Source organism: Dunckerocampus dactyliophorus, chromosome 9 (genome assembly GCF_027744805.1).
Source record: "Dunckerocampus dactyliophorus isolate RoL2022-P2 chromosome 9, RoL_Ddac_1.1, whole genome shotgun sequence".
NCBI classification, from domain to species: Eukaryota; Metazoa; Chordata; class Actinopteri; order Syngnathiformes; family Syngnathidae; genus Dunckerocampus; species Dunckerocampus dactyliophorus.
Window position 1 is genome coordinate 1,018,303 of NC_072827.1, and position 21,958 is coordinate 1,040,260.

The following is a 21,958-nucleotide window of genomic DNA, read 5'->3' on the forward strand; positions in this document are numbered from 1 at the left end:
AAGTCTGCGTACGCCGGAAATCCAAACTGCAAGCACGGACAAAAATATTCAGAGTTCTAAAAAGTGGCGTACGCACACACTCACGCAGTTAGTGGATCATGGATTCCACCTTGAGGAGAACTCTGTTGCATGCGTTTGCGGCTGATATCGCTGTCAGCAACAACGATCGCATAATAAAATGGGGTGCTGTAGTCCAGCTAAAACTTTGTCACTTCCTGTCCACGCGTCCGGAAGACATTTATTAAAACACACACGAATGCGAGTTGTATTTATGTTTATTTTCTCTGATTATGTCTACTATATTGGGTACTATGAGTGGAAAGGTGACTATTGGGGTGTTATTCTATGTCTAGAGGGCTCTAATCATGTTAAAAACCGTGTATTTGTACGAAGTTTTTTTTGCTATTTTTTGATATTTTAGACATTCACCATTTTGGACATTCAACGCACTCACACAGTACATTACAACAGAGAGACACTCTTGAACATCGGCAGGGTTCACCATGAACTTTCATTTAGCCTCCCAGACTTTGCCTTTCTTCTGCCCCTGGAGAACGCAGCAGCCTGCGGGCCTGGTGAGCTGAATACCCGGCGAGCAAAGCATCCGAGGCGTAAACGAGGCAAGCGGGCCGGCCTACATGCTAGGCTAAAAGCTAGAGCGACTAGGCCACCGCTACCAAGCCTGCTGCTAGCCAACGTCCGCTCTCTTGAAAACAAGATGGACGAACTAAGAGCAAGGATTACAGCTCAACGTGAGAAAGGCCGACCACATCTCCATATTCCTTTATCCAACATACAGACAACTTCTTAAACAAGCTCCCCCTGTAAGTACAGCAGTTAAAGTGTGGAATGAAAAAACTGATCAAGTACTTCAGGACTGCTTTGGCTGCACAAACTGGGATGTGTTTAAAACTGCAGCGGGGAGGGAAGATTGTACTGTTGATTTGGATGAATATGCTTCTGCTGTTACTGGCTACATTAGCACATGTATAGAGACTGTTACCACCACCAAGTATTACAGAAAATACCCTAACCAAAAACAGTGGATGAACTGTGATGTAAGGGCTAAGCTACGTGCTCGTTCGACTGCATTTGTCATGGGCACCGCTGATGACTACAAAAAGGCCAGATATGACCTGAGGAGGTCCATACGGGAGGCCAAAAGACAGTACAGACAGAAGCTGGAGGGCTACTATTCCACCTCAGACCGTCGGCGCATGTGGGCGGGGCTCCAGCACATCACAGACTATCGACAGCGGAGTAGCGTAGCCACGTCCAGCCAAACCACACTTCCAGATGAGCTGAATGAGTTCTATGCCCGCTTTGACACCCAAACTCCTGATGAGCAGAGAGGGTGGCTGAACCTGGGGAGCACACAGGACTCACCTCTCATGGTGACATCAGCTGATGTGCGCAGGGTTCTGAACAAAACAAACCCACGAAAAGCAGCAGGCCCAGACAACATCTCAGGACGTGCACTTCGGGTTTGCTCATCAGAGCTAGCTGATGTGCTTGCTGACATATTTAACCTGTCGCTTGCACAAGCATCTGTACCGACCTGCTTTAAGTCCACCACCATAGTGCCCGTACCCAAGAAGAGCAACGTGACCTGCTTGAATGACTATCGCCCTATAGCACTCTCTCCTATTGTTATGAAGTGCTTTGAAAAAATAGTCATGACCCACATCAAAAAGAGCATACCGGCCACTGCGGACCCTCTACAGTTTGCATACCGCCAGAACCAGTCCACGGATGATGCAGTCAACACTGCCATCCACACAGCCCTTTCTCACCTACAGGGCCAGGACACATACGTCAGAATGCTATTTATAGACTATAGCTCTGCTTTTAATACAGTCAGCCCCCACAAACTCACAAATAAGCTCCTCACACTTGGCCTGTCTCCCTCCCTCTGTAACTGGGTGTTTAACTTTCTAACAGGCAGGCCCCAGTCAGTCAGAGTCCACAATCGCACATCCAGCTCAAGAATTGTGAGCACTAGGACCCCACAGGGGTGTGTGCTGAGTCCGCTCCTCTACACGCTCTTCACCTACGATTGCGTGGCCTCCCAGAACAACACCAGCATCATTAAATTTGCGGATGACACTACAGTCATCGGCCTGATCACTGGTGGTGTTGAAACATCATACAGAAGAGAGGTGGCGGACCTCATAGCTTGGTGTCGTGATAACAATCTCCTTCTCAATACAGATAAGACTAAAGAGATGATCATCGACCCAAGAACAAGGGAAAAGGAGCTGCATAGACCCCTGTTTATTGATGAGACTGAGGTGGAGAGGGTGAAAACCTTCAAGTTCCTTGGCACACACATCAGCGAGGACCTCACCTGGTCTCACAACACCCAACAAATTCTGAAGAAGTCCCAAAGGAGACTGTACTTCCTGAGAAGACTGAGGAAATTTGGCATGTCCACCACAATCCTGAGTTGCTTCTACAGATGCACTATGGAAAGTGTCCTTACCGCCTCCATCACTGTTTGGTACGGTAACTGTACAACACGTGATAGGAAGGCACTCCAGCGGGTGATCAAGACCTCACAGAACATTGTTGGGGCAGCCCTCCCCTCACTGCAAGACATTTATAAAACTAGAGTCCTACGAAGAACACACAACCTCATCAAGGACAGCACACATCCACAACACTCATTATTCACACTCCTACCGTCAGGCAGACGCTACAGGAGTTTGAAGTCCAGGACCACAAGGCTGGCAAACAGCTTTTACCCACAGGCCATCAGGCTTCTCAACGAAGCACTCGCACACGCCGCACGCAACACACGCACACACTCATAGCACTTTATTTATTTATTTATTTATTTATTGGTATTACAGTAATGTCTCTTCTGTTGTTGTTGCTTAATTTATTGGTATTTATGTTTCTTATGTTCTTATTCTTTTTCATGTGTTTTTTTCTTTCTTTTTTGGGAGAATGAACAGAAAAAGAATTTCATTGCATAGCAGAACCACCAGTTTTACTGTGCATATGACAATAAAACTCTTGAATCTTGAATCTTGAAAGTGTCGTATCGGATCGGTATCGCTGACACCAGCCTATATTTTACTCAGTATCGAATCGGAAAAGAAAACAATGGTTTTGCACATCACTGACGGTGAGGGCATGCGCACGAATGACTGCTCCGAAGCACACTAGATGTCACGAGACCGCAAGGCGACTAAAAATGAGCTGTACAAGCTGAAGGGCTGAAGGGGTGACAAAAAAGCAGCGGCTTATAAACCACAAATGATGGTCAGGAAGTGAACTGGAGTGGGAAAGTGGACTAATATCACACATTTTCGGGTTTTGATCGGACAAATCTTAAGTAAGTTTGATCAAGTGTAGAATTACTACAGCTTCTGCTTGGACCATGGCAGCTGTTGAGCGCCGATGAAAAAGAGCGTGTCACGCCTCACTCGTCGGAGCGAACGAGCGACGCTGGGAGCACAAAGTGTAGGTAAAATAGCAAGTTTTATAGCGTGTCTTTCTGTGGAAGTATCCGTGTTACCACGTGGACACCAGCGGCTCATACGTACAAAAAATGTTTGCGCTGATCGGTACTGGGCTGTGTGCCGGCGGTTGGGGATCCCTCATCTTGCTTACATATATAGTGTTGTAAAGGTGTCCATAGTACTTAATGGGACATCTCGTAATGGCTGCCGTGACACTGAATGCAGCAGACTGGCCTGTCCAAGTGGAGACAAGGAGGAAATATGTTAGTGAGGTCAGTGAGCATCTTTTCATAACAATAACATCGACACAATCAAATGTTAGCAACGCTATTTTCCGTGCATTAACATGAATGTTCTAAAGTAAAATAAGCTACCAAATCAGGTCCATGGTTTTGTATAAAACTCTTGGACCCTGCCTCACACAAAAGCGTATATGAGTAGTTGCAGCGAGGAGGAACCTGAGTGTGTTCTTGCCTGGAAGCTGACTCACGGCAGCCACAAAGAGCAGGAGGAGGAGCATGTCGGTGCCAGGCGACAAACACCTGCAAGACATTTGGCACACGTGACGTTCATGTGGTCCCGTTGGGATGTTCCATTGATTTGGATGACGTCACAATGCAGTGAATAATGGAAACAAAAAAGGTGTCTGCTTCTAGTGCATCCATCTTCTATGCTGCTTATCCTCATTAGGGTCGCAGCTATGCTGGACCCTATCCCAGCTGACTTGTTTGGACCGCGTACTGTAAATCAAAAGTACGGAGTACGGAGCATCCCTATAAAACAAGGGATGCTCCGTACTGCAGGTTTTTAGGCTGCCGATACCAATCATCCATGAGTGAAATCGATCGATACCGATACATAGATGAAGTGTATATTTTAAAATCAAATTTAGACAAAAACATATTTGACTTACTTTTTGAAAACCGCTGGTGAAACTTAGAAGATTAGGCGACTTCTCTAAGGGCCCCCAGCAGGACCCCCCCAGGCAAACCTGGTGTCCTCCACCACCGACGAATCCAACCACTTTTCGGGTTATCCGCCCTAGACCTCCGACTGCCACGCACACACGGGCGTGTGTCCTGCGTTTTGGCTAATTAGCCGCCGCCCAACCTACGATCACGTCACGGGCCGCCAAAACTCACCACACCCTGCCAGGTGCCCCCGGGTGCCACACCAATACAACTTTTTAAGGCGCCACCTCGGTGAGATATTTTTCATGGCATGTTTTGCAGGGTGCAAAAACTTCTATCACTCTCACGACAGGATGTCCCACACGGCAGACGCGCTGCTTTTGGCTTTGTGGCGGGAAAGTGGGTGGGAGGCAGTTGCTATAGGCTGGATGCTGCAGTGGGGGCGGAGCTGCTCGGCATTATAAAGCAAGTGTCGGCTTATGCCGATACCGTGCCTTTTCACGGAAATCGGCCAATACTGATCGGCAGCTGATCGATTGAGCACCCCTAATTTTTTATTTATTTTTTTTAAGCTGAAAAATGTATACAGTGTTCCCTCGTTTATCGGGGGCATAGGTTCCCAAAATAGCCCGCAATAAGTGAAATAAGTGAAGTAGCCAACTTCATTTTTTTCCAATGATTAAGTATGTTTGAAGGCTGTAAAACCCCCCCACCATACACTTTATACACTTTTCTCAGACATTTTCTCACATTTCTCTCTTGTTTAGACACTCTCAGAAAAGTTCAAACCTTCGTTTGAATTTTAATGATCAACCAACAGGACAGACACAAGAAAGGATGAAGTCACTCACGTTTATTTCACTCCTGTGACCGTGCCTTTTGGTCCGTTCCGCTGTACTGTAGTGTTTTTGTATCCTTGTTCCAAGCTAGCAAGCAAGCTAGCGGTGAAACAGGAGACACGGCAGAACGGCACGAAGCAGATTGAGTGAAAATGAAGAGAGACGGGAGAGGGAAGAGATGACACTCAAGTTACCACATTGCAATTCTTCTTAAAGGGACGGGCGCGGCCTGTAACACACTGATCTGTATTATATATCTGGATAGCTCATACGTCGCACGCCGCAGTGCAAGCCGCTGAAGCCAAAGAGACGCCATCTTGCCACTCGCATCTCGACTACGTTGGCACAGCGTACATAGTGTACAAAGCAGATGAAGAGGCTAGCAGAACATCTATATTTGACATTAAAAAGCGGGGAGATTCTCCCATTCCTTCAAGTAACGCAACCTTCGTCCCTTAAAGAAATACATATATCATGATAGAACAGAAAAGTACGAAAAAGCATCAGTGGCTTCCTGGCCTCACCAACGCCCACGATGCTCCTGACGACGGGTGAGGCCTACGCTCAGCATCGCTGCAGCTATCCAAACCTGCTTCACCGCATTCCAGCCACATTTCTATCTAATAGGACATTGTGAGAATAGAATTGGCAGGTGTGTGATGCTATGCTATAATTACAGCTTTGTACACAGCTCCTTTTTCAGGTCGCTTCATTCTTGGCATGAAACTGCAAACAACCGGCAGGTCCCATAAATACAACAGAAGTCCTTAACACGATAAGCATGTTGGCGACAAAGAAGATGAGTATGAGTGTAATATCTAACAATAGATCCCATTAATAACGCATGACTTTTAGATTTGTCATTTGCCATGAGGCCAACAAAGGAATAAAGAGACGTGATGATGTTGATGATTCAGGGATGGATAAAGCTCTCAAGGTGCTTTCTCCCTTCCTCCGTGGCCAGCACGGCTGCGACGTGGATGACACATTGTGGTCACACCTTCACACCTTCAGGTAGCCCAGCAGCAAGATGGTATCACTTCTTCCCCAACCTAATTTTGCTAAATAAATAAAAAAGTTCTTTTTCTTTAATATTTGAACTTTTTGCTACTAAAATGAGGGTATTTTTCCTCATAATATTACATTCTTCTCATAAAACGATTACCTTTTCCTCACTAGAATACAATTTTTTCGTTTAATCTTTTTTTTTTACTTTATTCTTCTAAAATTGCTGCTGATTTTTTTCATTTTTGCTGTTGTTTTTTTATTACAAATTTATTTAGTTTTTTTGATTTCTCATATTACGATTTTTAAAAAAATAATGTAATTTCTCATTAATATTTCAAGGCTGTGACACTAAGATGACATTCTTTCTTCTTATCATTTTAGGAGTATTTGCTCGTAAAATTGTGACTTTTTTTCTCATAATATTTTTTACTTTATTCTTGTAAAATTACAATGTTTTCCCATTTTTTTTCCCAACTATTTAAATGTCCTTCTCTGAACGATGACTTGATTCCCATAATATTTAAGCACTCCATCACTCCTAATAATTAGCACTTTGGTGCCCAGTATTGGTGCCCAGATGGACACATGAAGTTGATGTTTAGCAGCACTTTTACAGACTGTTAGTGTGGGCCGCTTGGACGCCCAGTACGCTTCCTGTCTAGGTCACCTTAAACCAACCACTGTGTATCAAAAAGATGATTAGAGAAGACGTGAGATGTAGACTAGACTTACCGTCTCTCAGGACATCGCCGGGAATGAGTCCAGATCTCCTCTTGGTTCAGCCTCCCCTGTTTGTCTGCTGTCAAAGCATGTGACATCTTCTTCCCGGGCATTGCTTACGTGTTGTTCTTGTAGCTTCATCACCTCACCATTCCTCAAATATCTAAAGACAAAAGCAGAACAACAGACAAAACCAGCGGTAATTTTAGAAGAATTAAGTCCAAACATGAAGAAAAAAAAGTATTCTAATGAGAAAATAAGTCACAATTTGACCAGAATAAACTCCTAATTTTATAAGGAAGTAGCATAGAGTTGAAATATGAAAGAAAAAAATGTTTTTGTTTTTTTTATACAAGTCATAATATTTATTATGACAAACACACAAAATGGATTTTTTGGAAAATTAGGTTGGGGGGAAAAAGTTATAATATGGGGGGGAAAAGTACAAATACTAGGAAAAGAAAATTTACAAAGATTACAAAGAGGAAAATTAAAAACACAAGAGAGAAAAAGAGCAAAGCTGATACTAATAAGGGGCTTTTTGCAGTGAGGCCCTCGGTGGAAACAGTTCGGACACGTCCCTGTGTTAGAGGCATTATTTTCGTAATGTCTGACGGGGAAGATAAGCGTTCACTGCTGCTCGAGCGTCTTGTTTTCAACTACAGTATCTTATGTACTCGTGCATCACACCGTGCACACTCACACAATAGGAGCAAATATTTTGAACCACACGCACTGATGTTTGCTTTCATCTGCCAAGTACTGTCGTACCTCGCATAACGTAAACCTCCTTTTACGTAAATTCCACTGAACCTAAAGAATTTATGTTAGTTTTTCCATCGTATTACGTAAGGAATTCCATATAATGTAAAGCGTCAAGTCGGTGCAAGCGACAGAGAGACTAACAGAGTACACTTGGCGACGCCTTCTGGCTTCACACTCTCATTGGCTGATTATCAGGGCACCGCCTACGCTCTCATCTCATTGGCTGACTTATCCAGCGCGTCCAAGTTTGTATGTGAGCTCCCTTCCTCATCGTAGTCGCCCATAAACTAGTTTGCACGCATCGAAATCTCTTCTTAATTTCATTACTTTTCTTTGTGTTAAAATGAGCGTAGTCATGGGCCCTAAACCAAGTGGAAGGGAGAAGAAAAAGGGGAAAAGTTGTTGATCGAAACGAAGCAGGAAGTTAACCACAAATTCTGACGCTTCACGCTCTCATTGGCTGATTATTGGGACACCGCCTACGCTCTCATCTCATTGGCTGATGATCGGGGCACCGCCTACGCTCTCATCTCATTGGCTGATGATCGGGGCACCACCTACGCTCTCATCTCATTGGCTGATGATCGGGGCACCGCCTACGCTCTCATCTCATTGGCTGATGATCGGGGCACCGCCTACGCTCTCATCTCATTGGCTGATGATCGGGGCACCACCTACGCTCTCATCTCATTGGCTGACGTAACCAGCGCTTCCGTGTTTGTGTGTGATAGACAGGCTGCTCCCTTCAAGCTCCCTTTGTCTTCGTAGTCGCCCTTAAACTAACTTAAACAATTAAGTTACAAATTAAAATTTTGCACACAGCATTATTGTGTAGTACGTTTGTCTGTGAGACCAGCTGACTCTTACACTCTTCAAAGTCCACCAAATTTGGTGGACTTTGAATATTTTGAAGGACCAAAAGGGGTAAGTTTGGGAAGCTCTTGGAACGGATTAGGCTATTTACATGTATTTTATGCTTCGTATAACATAAAAACCCTGTAACATAAAGGTTCTCGGAACGGATTATTTACGTTGTAGGGGCGTCTACTGTATTGTAAAAACATACGGAGTGTGGCACTAGGCACTGTGTGCCCCCTAGCGGACGTGCCGCGAACTGCCTCTAGGTGAGGCGGTTGAAACCCAGCAATGCTAAGTGAATTTACGAATGATGGAAATTTGTGTCTATACGTAAAGCTTGGTGTGTGTGTTAAGCCCCGGTCACACCACCCGAACTTTGCTGTAGCGTCCCTGGAAGGGTGAAAAAAATTCATCACCGCTCGTAACCGCGCACCACCGTTTAACAGAAGTTGGCCCCCGTTAGGCAACGCCGTATCCGCTCGGCCACTGCTGATGGTCCCTCCTACCGCTCCGAAAGTTTTGAGCTGCACAAAAGTTCATCACCGCTCCAACAACGCCCAGTCAAAGTTTAACGGCACTAGACGCAAGTTCGTGGACACTTGGGTCCGCTACGCCAACATGGAAATCTTGAACGTTGGACGACTGCTGCTTCGCCAGCTTTGCCCGGGCGGTGATTAAACGTTGCACAAACTTTGGTGGAGCGGTTGGAAGCGTTTTAGGAGCGGACACGGGATTGCTGGAACGGTGTCAGGTGTTGAAGCAGCAATCCATTGCGTGGGTGTGGAGGTGTCGGAGCGGGACCAGAATTTGTCTAAATACGGGGAGAAATGAACCAGGGGCCCATTCGGAATAGCCGTTGAGTGTATATCTCATTTGCTCAAAGTTACAATAAAACTGTAATACTGCTATTTTTTGTGACACCCTTATTTGGTACCACCCTCACAGAATGTGCTATTATTTTGAAGGCGGGAAATGTTGTGGTGTGTGTTGAGGTGACTTGATGGTAGTTGTGGAGAGACGAGCGAGCGAATAAAAAACGTGCCTCCTGCAGCTCCGCCTCCTGTGCTTTCAAAGATGGCGCCCTCCGTGGCAGACGTCTCTGTGACACTCTCATGTGTTTTTCTATTTTTTGCTATTTTATTGTTCATTTTGGACATTCAACACACTCACACAGTACATTACAACAGAGAGACACTCTTGAACATCGGCAGGGTTCACCATGAACTTTCATTTAGCCTCTCAGACTTTTCCTTTCTTCTGCGCCGGGAGAACGCAGCAGCCTGCGGGCCTGGTGAGCTGAATACCCGGCGAGCAAAGCATCCGAGGCGTAAACGAGGCAAGCGGGCCGGCCTACATGCTAGGCTAAAAGCTAGAGCGACTAGGCCACCGCTACCAAGCCTGCTGCTAGCCAACGTCCGCTCCCTCGAAAACAAGATGGACGAACTACGAGCAAGGATTACAGCTCAACGTGAGATCAGGGAATGCTGTGTCCTCACCTTCACAGAAACCTGGCTGACGGAGGATATACCGGACTCGGCGATCCAGTTGGAAACATTTGCTGCTTACCGAGGAGATCGGACTTTAGCGTCTGGTAAACACAGAGGTGGCGGCGTCTGTGTTTACGTAAACAAACGGTGGTGCACAGACGTACAGACGATGGAAAAGCACTGCTCGCAGGACATTGAGCTGCTGATGGTGAAATGCAGACCTTTTTATTTGCCTCGTGAGTTTAGCGCTGTGTATTTAACTGCTGTTTACATCCCACCACGAGCTAACACCGCTAACGCACTAGGCCTCCTGCATGACATCATTGATAAACACGAGACCAAACACCCAGACGCTGTATTTATTATATCTGGCGATTTCAACCACTGTAACCTCAGGACTGTCCTCCCCAAATATTACCAGCATGTGAGCTTTCCCACAAGGGAAAATAACATCCTGGACCAAGTCTACAGCAACATGAAAGGTGCTTTGAAGGCTGTTCCACGACCCCACTTTGGAAAGGCCGACCACATCTCCATATTCCTTTATCCAACATACAGACAACTTCTCAAACAAGTTGTAAGTAGTTGTCTGTAAGTATAGCTGTTAAAGTGTGGAATGAAGAAACTGATCAAGTACTTCAGGACTGCATAGAGACTGTTACCACCACCAAGTATTCCAGAAACAAAAAAACAGTGGATGAACTGTGATGTAAGGGCTAAGCTACGTGCTCGTTCGACTGCATTTGTCATGGGCACCGCTGAGGACTACAAAAAGGCCAGATATGACCTGAGGAGGTCCATACGAGAGGCCAAAAGACAGTACAGACAGAAGCTGGAGGGCTACTATTCCACCTCAGACCCTCGGCGCGTGTGGGCGGGGTTTCAGCACATCACAGACTATCGACAGCGGAGTAGCGTAGCCACGTCCAGCCAAACCACACTTCCTGATGAGCTGAATGAGTTCTATGCCCGCTTTGACACCCAAACTCCTGATGAGCAGAGAGGGTGGCTGGACTTGGGGAGCACACAGGACTCACCTCTCATGGTGACATCAGCTGATGTGCGCAGGGTTCTGAACAAAACAAACCCACGAAAAGCAGCAGGCCCAGACAACATCTCAGGACGGGTTTGCTCATCAGAGCTAGCTGATGTGCTTGCTGACATATTTAACCTGTCGCTTGCACAAGCATCTGTACCGACCTGCTTTAAGTCCACCACCATAGTGCCCGTACCCAAGAAGAGCAACGTGACCTGCTTAAATGACTATCGCCCTATAGCACTCACTCCTATTGTTATGAAGTGCTTTGAAAGAATAGTCATGACCCACATCAAAAAGAGCATCCCGGCAACTGTGGACCCTCTACAGTTTGCATATCGCCAGAACCGGTCCACGGATGATGCAGTCAACACTGCCATCCACACAGCCCTTTCTCACCTACAGGGCCAGGACACATATGTCAGAATGCTATTTATAGACTATAGCTCTGCTTTTAACACAGTCAGCCCCCACAAACTCACAGATAAGCTCCTCACACTTGGCCTGTCACCCTCCCTCTGTAACTGGGTGTTTAACTTTCTAACAGGCTGGCCCCAGTCAGTCAGAGTCCACAATCGCACATCCAGCTCAAGAATTGTGAGCACTGGGACCCCACAGGGGTGTGTGCTGAGTCCGCTCCTCTACACACTCTTCACCTACGATTGCGTGGCCTCCCAGAACAACACCAGCATCATTAAATTTGCGGATGACACTACAGTCATCGGCCTGATCACTGGTGGTGTTGAAACATCATACAGAAGAGAGGTGGCGGACCTCATAGCTTGGTGTCGTGATAACAATCTCCTTCTCAATACAGATAAGACTAAAGAGATGATCATCGACCCAAGAACAAGGGAAAAGGAACCGCATAGACCCCTGTTTATTGATGAGACTGAGGTGGAGAGGGTGAAAACCTTCAAGTTCCTTGGCACACACATCAGCGAGGACCTCACCTGGTCTCACAACACCCAACAAATTCTGAAGAAGTCCCAAAGGAGACTGTACTTCCTGAGAAGACTGAGGAAATTTGGCATGTCCACCACAATCCTGAGTTGCTTCTACAGATGCACTATGGAAAGTGTCCTTACCGCCTCCATCACTGTTTGGTACGGTAACTGTACAACACGTGATAGGAAGGCACTCCAGCGGGTGATCAAGACCTCACAGAACATTGTTGGGGCAGCCCTCCCCTCACTGCAAGACATTTATAAAACTAGAGTCCTACGAAGAACACACAACCTCATCAAGGACAGCACACATCCACAACACTCATTATTCACACTCCTACCGTCAGGCAGACGCTACAGGAGTTTGAAGTCCAGGACCACAAGGCTGGCAAACAGCTTTTACCCACAGGCCATCAGGCTTCTCAACGAAGCACTCACACACGCCGCATGCAACACACGCACACACTCATAGCACTTTATTTATTTACTTATTTATTTATTTGTATTATTTATTTGTATTAATGTCTCTTCTGCTGTTGTTGCTTAATTTATTGGTGTTTATGTTTCTTATGTTCTTATTCTTTCTTGTGTTTTCTTTCTTTTCTTGGAAGAATGAACAGAATAAGAGTTTCATTGCATAGTAGAACTGCTGTTTTACTATGCACATGACAATAAAAACTCTTGAATCTTGAATCTTTTGTCCACCCTGCACTCCCACAATATAAGTGGAAATCTTCATCTGCTCGGTTACACTACCATGGATGCTGAGAGACTTGCTACGATTGGTGCGCTAGTCCAGCAGCAGAATCAGATCCTCCTCAGATTGCAAGAAGCTGTTGACTGAAGGAGAAGAGAGAGAAGGAGACACAGAGTTGTGTGGGTCAGACAGTGGATACTGAGAAGGCGTGAACATGGACTGTATGACAAGCTGATGGTGGAGCTGAGGAATGAGGATCCACAAGCCGTCCAGCACTTCATGAGGATGCCACCAGCCATGTTTGATGAAGTTGTACAGAGGCTGACCCCCAGATTGACCAAGCAAGACATCAATTACCGAGCAAGCCTGGAACCTGGTCTCAAAGTGGCCTCTGGTAACACCTACAGAAACATGCAATACGCCTGGAGGGTTCCCCACAACACCATCAGTGTGGTCGTCAGAGAAGTGGTAAAGGCCATCACTGAGGAGGACACAGATGAACTCTTGCTTTGCCCAACAACTGAACAAGGATGGAGAGACCTGGCTGAACAATGGTACCAGAGATAGAACTTCCCCCACACAGTTGGTGCCATTGATGGCAAGCACGTGGCCTGTAAAGCTCCTCCTAACTCTGGCTGAGAATTCTACAACTACAAAGGGTTTTACAGCGTGATCCTGTTTGCCATGGTGGATGCGGACTACGAGTTCACCTACACTGACGTCTCGGGCAATGGCTCATCCTCAGACGCTCAGATCTACAACAAAAGTGATCTCCATCGTGGGCTCAACCAGAAACCGACTCATGGCTTTCTTCAGCCAGACCCCCTACCCAATGATTGTTTGATTGATTGATTGATTGAAACATTTATTCCATTCCAGAAAGAAGAAAACAACAAACAATATTAAAACACTATCACATAAAACCAAACCCTCTTCAAACCAGAATGAAAGGGAGCAGAAAGAAGACAAGTCTTATTATCTCTGCCCCTTTTTCAGCCACAAACAAAGTCATATTTAAAAACAATAAAAACAAAAAAATATACACCTATAGTAACCAGCCGCACAGGTGGTTACACATTTCAATGACAACCCAACCAATGCCATTTCCCACAACAAAAATAACCATAGTATGACAGCCAATCATAACTGAGATAGTTCATATTTCCTCAACATACTCCTTTTAACCATTTTTTAAATATGGTATCAGACTTGGATTCTATAGTTTCTTTATTTAGATTGTTCCATAAACTGACTCCTTTTACAGAAACACAACGTTCCTTCATTTTAGTCCTGAATTTTGTTTTTTTGAAAATCATTGTACCTTTTAACGAATAATTACTTTCTCTTCTTTCAAATCTTTCTGAATATTAATTGGCAAACTTTTTTTTATAAGCTTTCAGCATAATTTGTAATATATTATATTCTACTAATCCATAAAATGTCAATAGTTTTAACTTAAGAAATAGTGGATTTGTTGGGTCTCTGTATTGTTTTCTACTGATTATTCTTATTGCTCTTTTTTGCAAAATAAATATTGACTGAGTGTATGTTTTGCAAGCATTTCCCCATGCTTCAATACAATAAGTCAGATGTGGAACAATCATGGTGTTGTACAACATACACATTGCTTTGTTATCCAGTCAATCCTTTACTTGATGTAACAATGCTATTATTTTGGATATTTTTACCTTTGTGTACTGTATATGTGATTTCCAACACAACTTCTCATCCAGAATTACACCCAAAAACTTGATTTCCTTTACTCTATTAATGTCAATACCATCTATGTTAACTGAAGCACCAGAGTCGATCCCTCTGTTACTGAATATCATCAAGTTTGTTTTTTCAACATTGACCGATAATTTGTTTACATCGAACCACACTTTTATTTTTTTTAATTCTTGTTTAACCGCATCCAACACCTTCCCAAGGTCTTCCCCACAATAAAATAAAGTAGTATCATCCGCAAACAAAATACATTTGAGCAGTTTAGATGCACAAACAAAATCATTCACATACAAAACAAACAATTTTGGTCCGAGGACCGATCCCTGAGGTACTCCACACCGAATATGATGCAATTTAGATTCTACCTCATCTATCTGCACAAACTGTTTTCTATTTTCTAAATAACTTGAAACCCATTCAAGTGCAACTCCTCTGATACCATATTTGCTCAGTTTTTTAAGAAGTATGGTATGATCAATGGTATCAAAAGCCTTTTTGAGGTCAACAAAAACTGCTTCTTTTCTATTGCTGTAGATATTTCTTCCGTTAATTCCATAAGAGCCATAGATGTGGAGTGGTTAGTTCTAAATCCATCCTGACTGTTACTTTAAATATTGCTTCTATCAATAAATTTGTCTAACCTGGTTACAAACAATTTCTCTAATATTTTGGAAAATTGTGGAAGCAAGGATACTGGTCTATAGTTGGAGAAAGCATGTTTATCTCCATTTTTATACATTGGAATCACCTTGGTCATTTTCTCAGGAGAAACTCCTGACAAAAAGGATAAATATATGTAAATATGTAAATGGTTCAATAACCAATTCAATGATATTCTTTACCAATATCATGTCCATATCCATAAAGTCAGTGGATCCTTTACTTGCACAACTTTTTACAATATTCAGTATTTCTTCTTTTTCTACCTTCCAAAGAAAAATACTGTCCACATGATCCATGATTGTGTTTTTATTTACATTGCTTTTTATTGTAGGTATATTTGCTGCAAGACAAGGGCCTACATTGACAAAAAAGTCATTGAACTCATTTACTATTTTAATTTTTTTTTAAATGTCATCATTATTTTTCACAAAATAATTTGGAAGAGCCGATTCTCGTTTATCATTTTTTATTACACAATTTATTATTCCCCAAGTAGCCTTCGTACTATTTCTATTTTCATATAGTAAATTACCATAGTATTCCTTTTTGTGCCTTCTAATTATCAGTACTAACTGATTTTTGTATTTCTTATACCTTCTTCTGCTTCTTTCGACCCTGATTTTAAAAAACATCTACATAAGTAATTTTTTTTCTTGCAGGCATTTGGTGGTCCTTTAGTCATCCATGGCTTATCAATAGCAGTTTTCTTCACAATCCTCCTGAGTCCGCAATGTTTTTCATCCAAACCAATCAATATGGTCATAAAAGAATCATAAGCTATATTTACATCGTGTACATACACTCCATCCCATTTCTGTTTTTTTAAGCTTTGGTTCAGTGCCTCCAAAGCTTCCTTAGATCTGTTTCTTACATATTTTTCTGTGGTAATGTCCTTTGTATTGTATTGATCATTTTTATCAACTGTAAAAAGAGGTAAATGATCACGTCCATCAGTTATCATGATCCCACCCACAACTCTTCATTTGTGAAAATATTATCAATAATAGTTGCACTTTAGATGTTCTTCTTGTGGGCTTAGATATCATTGGAAGCAGATTCAAACTATACATTGTATTTATAAAATCCCACGTGTTGGATGAGCGTGAATGTTCCAGATCAACGTTTGCATCTCCACATAAAAACACAACCTTGTTGTGACTCCTGTAAAACAGGTCCATTATTGCATCTATGAATGTGTGAACACATGAACCTGGTGGTCTATAAACACAACTCACTATAATATTTCTAGTCTTTTCACTAATGATTTCCCCTGTGATCATTTCCATAACACCGTCAATAACAGGTGTCATATGACTAACAAGCTTCCATGTCAAACCACAGTTAACATACAAAGATACACCTCCACCTTGTTTTGTCCTTCTGTTTCCATAATACAGTTCATAGCCATCCATCTGAACTTCATCCATTTCTCCATCCTTAATCCATGTTTCTGACACTGCAATTCTACTAAAATGCCCTCTAATTTGCTTTAAGTCATCTTTCATCTTTGATAAATGACATTTTATACTTACTACTTTAGTACTGTTGAAATGAATGATAGACATGATGATGTTCCACTCATCATTACTTTATCATGACATTTTCCTCAGTATAATACTCACATTCATTCTTTGGAATTAGTTCTTTTTTGTTCATACCCTCATCTACATCATATATTTTACTCTCTAAATCAGCATCTAAATTTATGTATGCACCCATTTTCCAGTATACAGTATATCTATTTCTTATATCCACTCTACAGCCCAGTCTACATCTAATACTCTCAATCAACTCCATTGCTCTGTTTTTTTCTTGTAAACTTTTCTAGTTCTTTAATATCTCCTATCATCCTAGCCTGAGACTCTTCTTGTTCTCTTATCCATACTTTACCATTTCCAGTCCATGTTGCCATGATGTTTTTGTGTTTTCTTAGCATCCTTGCTTCTCGTGCAATATCTCCATGTTTTGGTTAAATGTTCATTCAGGTATACATTAGTACCTTTCAATTTCTTTGCTTGCATTAGCAGATCACGCATCTTCATCTTCTTTCTACTAATGAAACTTAAGATGATTGCTGTTTTTTCTTTCTCTGTCTTTCTTGGTAAAACGTGACAAACAGAAATATCACTTTGGATGTTTATGTTCTTACTGTGCAGAAATCCCACTACTTGTTGTTCCAGTGTCAGCAGTTCCTCCCGTGGTGCATCTTCTGATGTCACCCTGTTTACAGTTGCTCGTGCGTAGGATCGGTGTCGAGTTTCTAGGCATGTTAATACCAAATTGTCTCTTTTTGTATATTGTTCCAATTAGTCCACCCTTTGCTCTAACACAATAATCCTTTTATCTTCCTCCGTTAGCATGTCTTTCAATGATCTTACTTCCTCCATTAGTCCAATTAGTCGTTCCTGCTGTGATGCTAGTCTTGAGAGCTCACCCGACATAAAGTTTAGTGATCTTTTCTTCTCCTCCAAGTCGTCTGTAGTTGCCATGTCTTTATCCCGCATGATGCTCCTTCCACCCGGCATTCTCTCTTCCTCAAACAATCAAAAAATAAATGAAAAACAATCGTTGAGTTTCCGTAACGGTAAAACTTCAGTGAGTCCCAGGTTAGCGATGGAGTCGCCGCGTTAGCTGGAAGTTAACGTTGAGTTCCGTAGCGGTGAAACTTCAATGAGTCCCAAGTTAGCAATGTCGTCAGCATATTAGCTGGAAGCCAACGCCGAGTTTCCGTGACGATGAAACCTCAATGAGTCCCAGGTTAGCGGTGCTGTCGGCGCGTTAGCTGGAAGCTAACGTTGAGTTTCCAACTGAAGCTGAGTGCCTTCGCTGCCTTGTGCACCGCGCTGTCCTCCAAAACAACTTTGTATGTGTTACAAGTAGGTTAGTGAACACTAAACACACCTTTCATGTGCAACACAACGCTGTAAAAACAATCAGGATGCGCCTTATTTCACCATCGGGGATGACGCCTTCTCACTGCGGACCTACCTCATGAAGCCGTACAGCACCAGAAACCTTACCCAGGAAGAGCACATCTTCAACTATCGGCTCTCCAGGGCAAGACGGGTCGTGGAGAACTCTTTCGGCATCTTGGCCAATAGGTTCCGGATTCTGCTCACCACCATGCAACATCACCATGAAACTGTCAGAACCATCGTGGAATCTTGCTGCATCCTCCACAACCTGATGGGCACCCGCTACCCAGTGCTCCAGACAGACTTGTGGACCGTGCACAACCAGATGGGAACATGCAGCCTGCGGCATGGAGAGAAGGACGGAACTTGGAGGACACTATCGTTGGGCAAGGCCCCAACACAGCCTCACGTGATGGGAAGAGGCAGCGAAACCTACTCAAGCATTGGTGCAACTCCCCAGCAGGATCAGTGGACTGGTAGGAGCGAGGTCCATACTGGGACCAAAACTGTTCAATTTGTATATCAACGACATTTGTAAAGTAACAAAGGACTTAAAATTGGTGTTATTTGTGGATGATACCACCGCTTTTTGTTCTGGTGAAAGTACACAAGAACTCGATGAAAAGGTCATATTAAAGTCATGGTTTGACAGGAACAGATTATCCCTGAACTTAAGTGAAACTAAAATAATGCTATTTGGTAATAGCAGAAAGGATACGTACGACCAAATACAAATTAATGGAGTGGATATTGAAAAAGTGAAAGAATATAAATTCCCGGGGGTTATAATAGACGAAAAAATGAGTTGGAAATTTCATATTAAAAATATACAACAAAAGGTGGCGAGAAATACAGTCAAACCTGTCTTAGCGGCCACCTTTATAAAACGGCCACCTGCCTATAGCAGCCACTGAAAAATCCCCCCCAGCAAATGTACATGTTATAGACCCTGTGTATAGCAGTCACCTGTCCAACGCGGCCAGCGACCACCCATTTTGTCTCCCTTGGTCAATATCTGACCGCATATAGCGGCCAAATTACCAACTCAAGTAGAAGCTTCATGCACAAAAAAGTTTTGTTTTTCAATCAATGAAGCCGTCGTGTGTAGACTTTAATTACTGAGTCCTAGCTCAGTCACAATCATTCACAAGATCCACACAAACTGTCAGTTGTTCCACATAAAAAAGCCGTCTTCTTTTGAGCTTGCTATTTCCTGGTCAAACATGTAACTTTAAGAGCATTTGCACCAAAACATTACCGCAAAGTAGGCTGGGAACAGGACGTGCTCCCAGCGACGCTACAATAAAAAAAACATACGCTAGCATGCATGCGGCAGCGGGAGCAAAACTGAGTTGGGTTGTACTTAATTGAAGTATTTTAGAATGTACTCACGTTATTTTTCATCAATCCTCATCCACAAATCCATCAAAGTCCTCATCTTCTGTATTCGACACAAACAAAGCCGTCTTCTTTTCCGTTCGCTACTAGTCTGTTAACTTGTCAGTGTTATTCAGCTCCGAAGCAAAGAAAGAAACTTCTCCTGTTGCTTCTGCCAACTTTATTTCTTGAACGCGGCCACCAGACAGCAGCTCAGAACACACACACATCTCTCAGCATCGTCTCTCCTTCCTGCTTGCCCACAAGGCAAAGGTTAAACAAGCCCCACTACATAGCTGTCCAGCCAATGCCTGTAAGAAATGACACCGTTTATTTCCTGGTGTGCACTGGTCAATACTGTAATGCCGCTTGTTGTGGGGAAGGAGAGACTCACGTCGCCGATGCACTTTAATGGCTTTATTAACAGCGGAGAACACTGCAGGACTTTACATCCACGCCAACATAAACACACTTCCCAACTCTCTCCAAACTCACAGCTAGCACTGAGCCTAGCTCTCCTGCTCGGGACGCCCACCGTCACTTCCCGTCACTTCCTGATGAACTAAAGCTGTAATGACACTCTGCCGGATAAAAAGTAAAATATGAAAAACAAGCGTAAGACATTACTAGCACAGCTTTGTTCTGTGGGTGGTGGATATATTCTATCAGTTATTATTAAGCCTCTAGCTTCCTTTTAGTAAGTAAAAACCTTGGCTATGATTGCACTACATTGTCATGTAGACCTACAAAGTACACTTGGAAGAACAAGAGGTGAATAAATGTATTGCAACTGATGTGAAACTGATGAGGGGTAGGATTAAATAAGCTTTGCTTCTTCCTACTCCTTTTTGGACATGCAAAATTGTGAATTGTACTATGTGATGTGCTACTGTTTGACTCATGCATGTTCAAGATTAAAACCATGAACCATGATAATAACAAGCCCAGTAGTGCTGTACAACTTTTATCCGCAGTCCGCAGTGCCCTCTACTGGTCAACATTATTATTATTGTTATTTTTCCCTCTACTGGTCAACATTCAAACTAGATGCCAACCTGTCTATAGTGGCCACTTTTGCAGACTCCCTCTAGTGGCTGCTATAGACAAGTTTGACTGTATCTCTATATTGAATAAAGCAAAATATGTTCTCCACCAAAAATCACTCCACACTCTGTACTGTTCCTTAGTATTAGCATATTTAATGTACTGTGTGGAGATATGGGAAATAATTACAAAAGCAATCTTCACTCACTCACTGTACTGCAAAAAAGATGGTGAGGATCATTCATAATACCAAGTATAGACAACATACAAACCTTTATTTTTAATATCACATATTAGTGATGATCATTCATAATACCAAGTATAGACAACATACAAACCTTTATTTTTAATATCACATATTAGTGATGATCATTCATAATACCAAGTATAGACAACATACAAACCTTTATTTTAAGAATCACAGATATTAAAATTAGCAGATTTAGTATTCTTTCAAACCGCTAGAATAATGCATAAAGTTAATAATAACTCGTTACCCAAAAACCTAATAAAGTATTTCTCAATCAGAGAGGAGAAATATGATCTTAGAGGAAAGTTCAACTTAAAACATTTATATGTGAGAACTACGCTGAAAAGCCACAGCATTTCCGTGTGTGGAATTAAACGATGGAAGGGATTGAGTAAGGAAGTCCAACAAAGTACAGAGATGAGCACATTCATAAACAATACAAGCAGTTGATGTTTACTAAATACAAGGAAGAAGAGTCTTGATCATCACAATGATGTTCTGTCAGGTTTGTTTTTTTTTCCGCATGTCTGACAACATCAGTCTTTCAGTGGAGCTCCTTGGGGTGGAGGATGGCTGGCTGACTCTGGGTGTCTGCAGTGGCTGGAAGTGCTGAGGCTGATGCTGAGGCTGAAACAGTTGCTGGAAGCTGAGAGGCTCCTGCTGGAAGCCGTGATGCTGAGGCTGGGGCTGAAAGTAATGCGGCTGCTGGTGCTGCTGATAAAATGTGAGTGTGGGTGACAGAACTGATGCTGGACGTGGTGGAGCTGGAGGAAGGGGATGGGGATGGGTCGTTGCATCTCGTGGAGGATGACTGTCATCCTCTCCACTGTGAGCTGGTACTGGGCCTCAGGTAGTCTTTGGAGAGACTGGGACACGTACGTGATGAAGGGCTGCCTTGCATGGCTGATTTCTTGTGCTTGGACCAGTTTCTCTATGAGGCCGTCGGTGGCCTTCATGCAATCCCTCATCTCCAGCATCGCAGGGGAGTCTTCAGGCTCGGCTATGGTGGCAGCACGGCGTGGTCTGGTGGTGGGGGAGGAGGGAGCTGGTGAGGGGGTGCCCATGGACCTCGTGACTGCCGCTTGACTTTCTATGAGCGAGAGTGAGCCCTCGTCCTCTTCCTGTTCCTCGACGTCGTGGGAAGGCTGGCGAGAGGTGCTGGCCGACGCCGAGGGCTGGGCTGCTGGAGGCTGGCTGGCTAAAGGTTCCTGTGTGAGGGGTATGCTTCTCAGTGGCTGACCTTTCC

The 21,958-nt window shown here is 43.4% G+C and overlaps 1 protein-coding gene across 4 annotated transcripts in view; it reads right to left on the minus strand.

Moving 5' to 3' along the window:
- Positions 1-20,143, minus strand: part of LOC129187950 (uncharacterized) — a 30,109-nt gene extending 9,966 nt beyond the window's left edge. The window contains exons 1-5 of one of the 4 annotated variants that reach the window (XM_054787803.1): positions 19,434-20,143; positions 12,795-12,878; positions 6,958-7,108; positions 3,942-4,009; positions 3,619-3,701 (exon numbers count right to left, since the gene is read on the minus strand). In XM_054787803.1, coding sequence (XP_054643778.1) covers positions 3,619-3,701; positions 3,942-4,009; positions 6,958-7,058 — 252 coding nt within the window. In that variant the 5' untranslated portion in view covers positions 7,059-7,108; positions 12,795-12,878; positions 19,434-20,143. Of the gene's footprint in view, positions 1-3,618; positions 3,702-3,941; positions 4,010-5,229; positions 5,317-5,741; positions 5,838-6,957; positions 7,109-12,794; positions 12,879-19,433 lie in introns of those variants that run through there. The other 3 variants (XM_054787805.1, XM_054787802.1, XM_054787804.1) reach the window with 3 other exon arrangements.
- Positions 20,144-21,958: the final 1,815 nt, after the last annotated feature.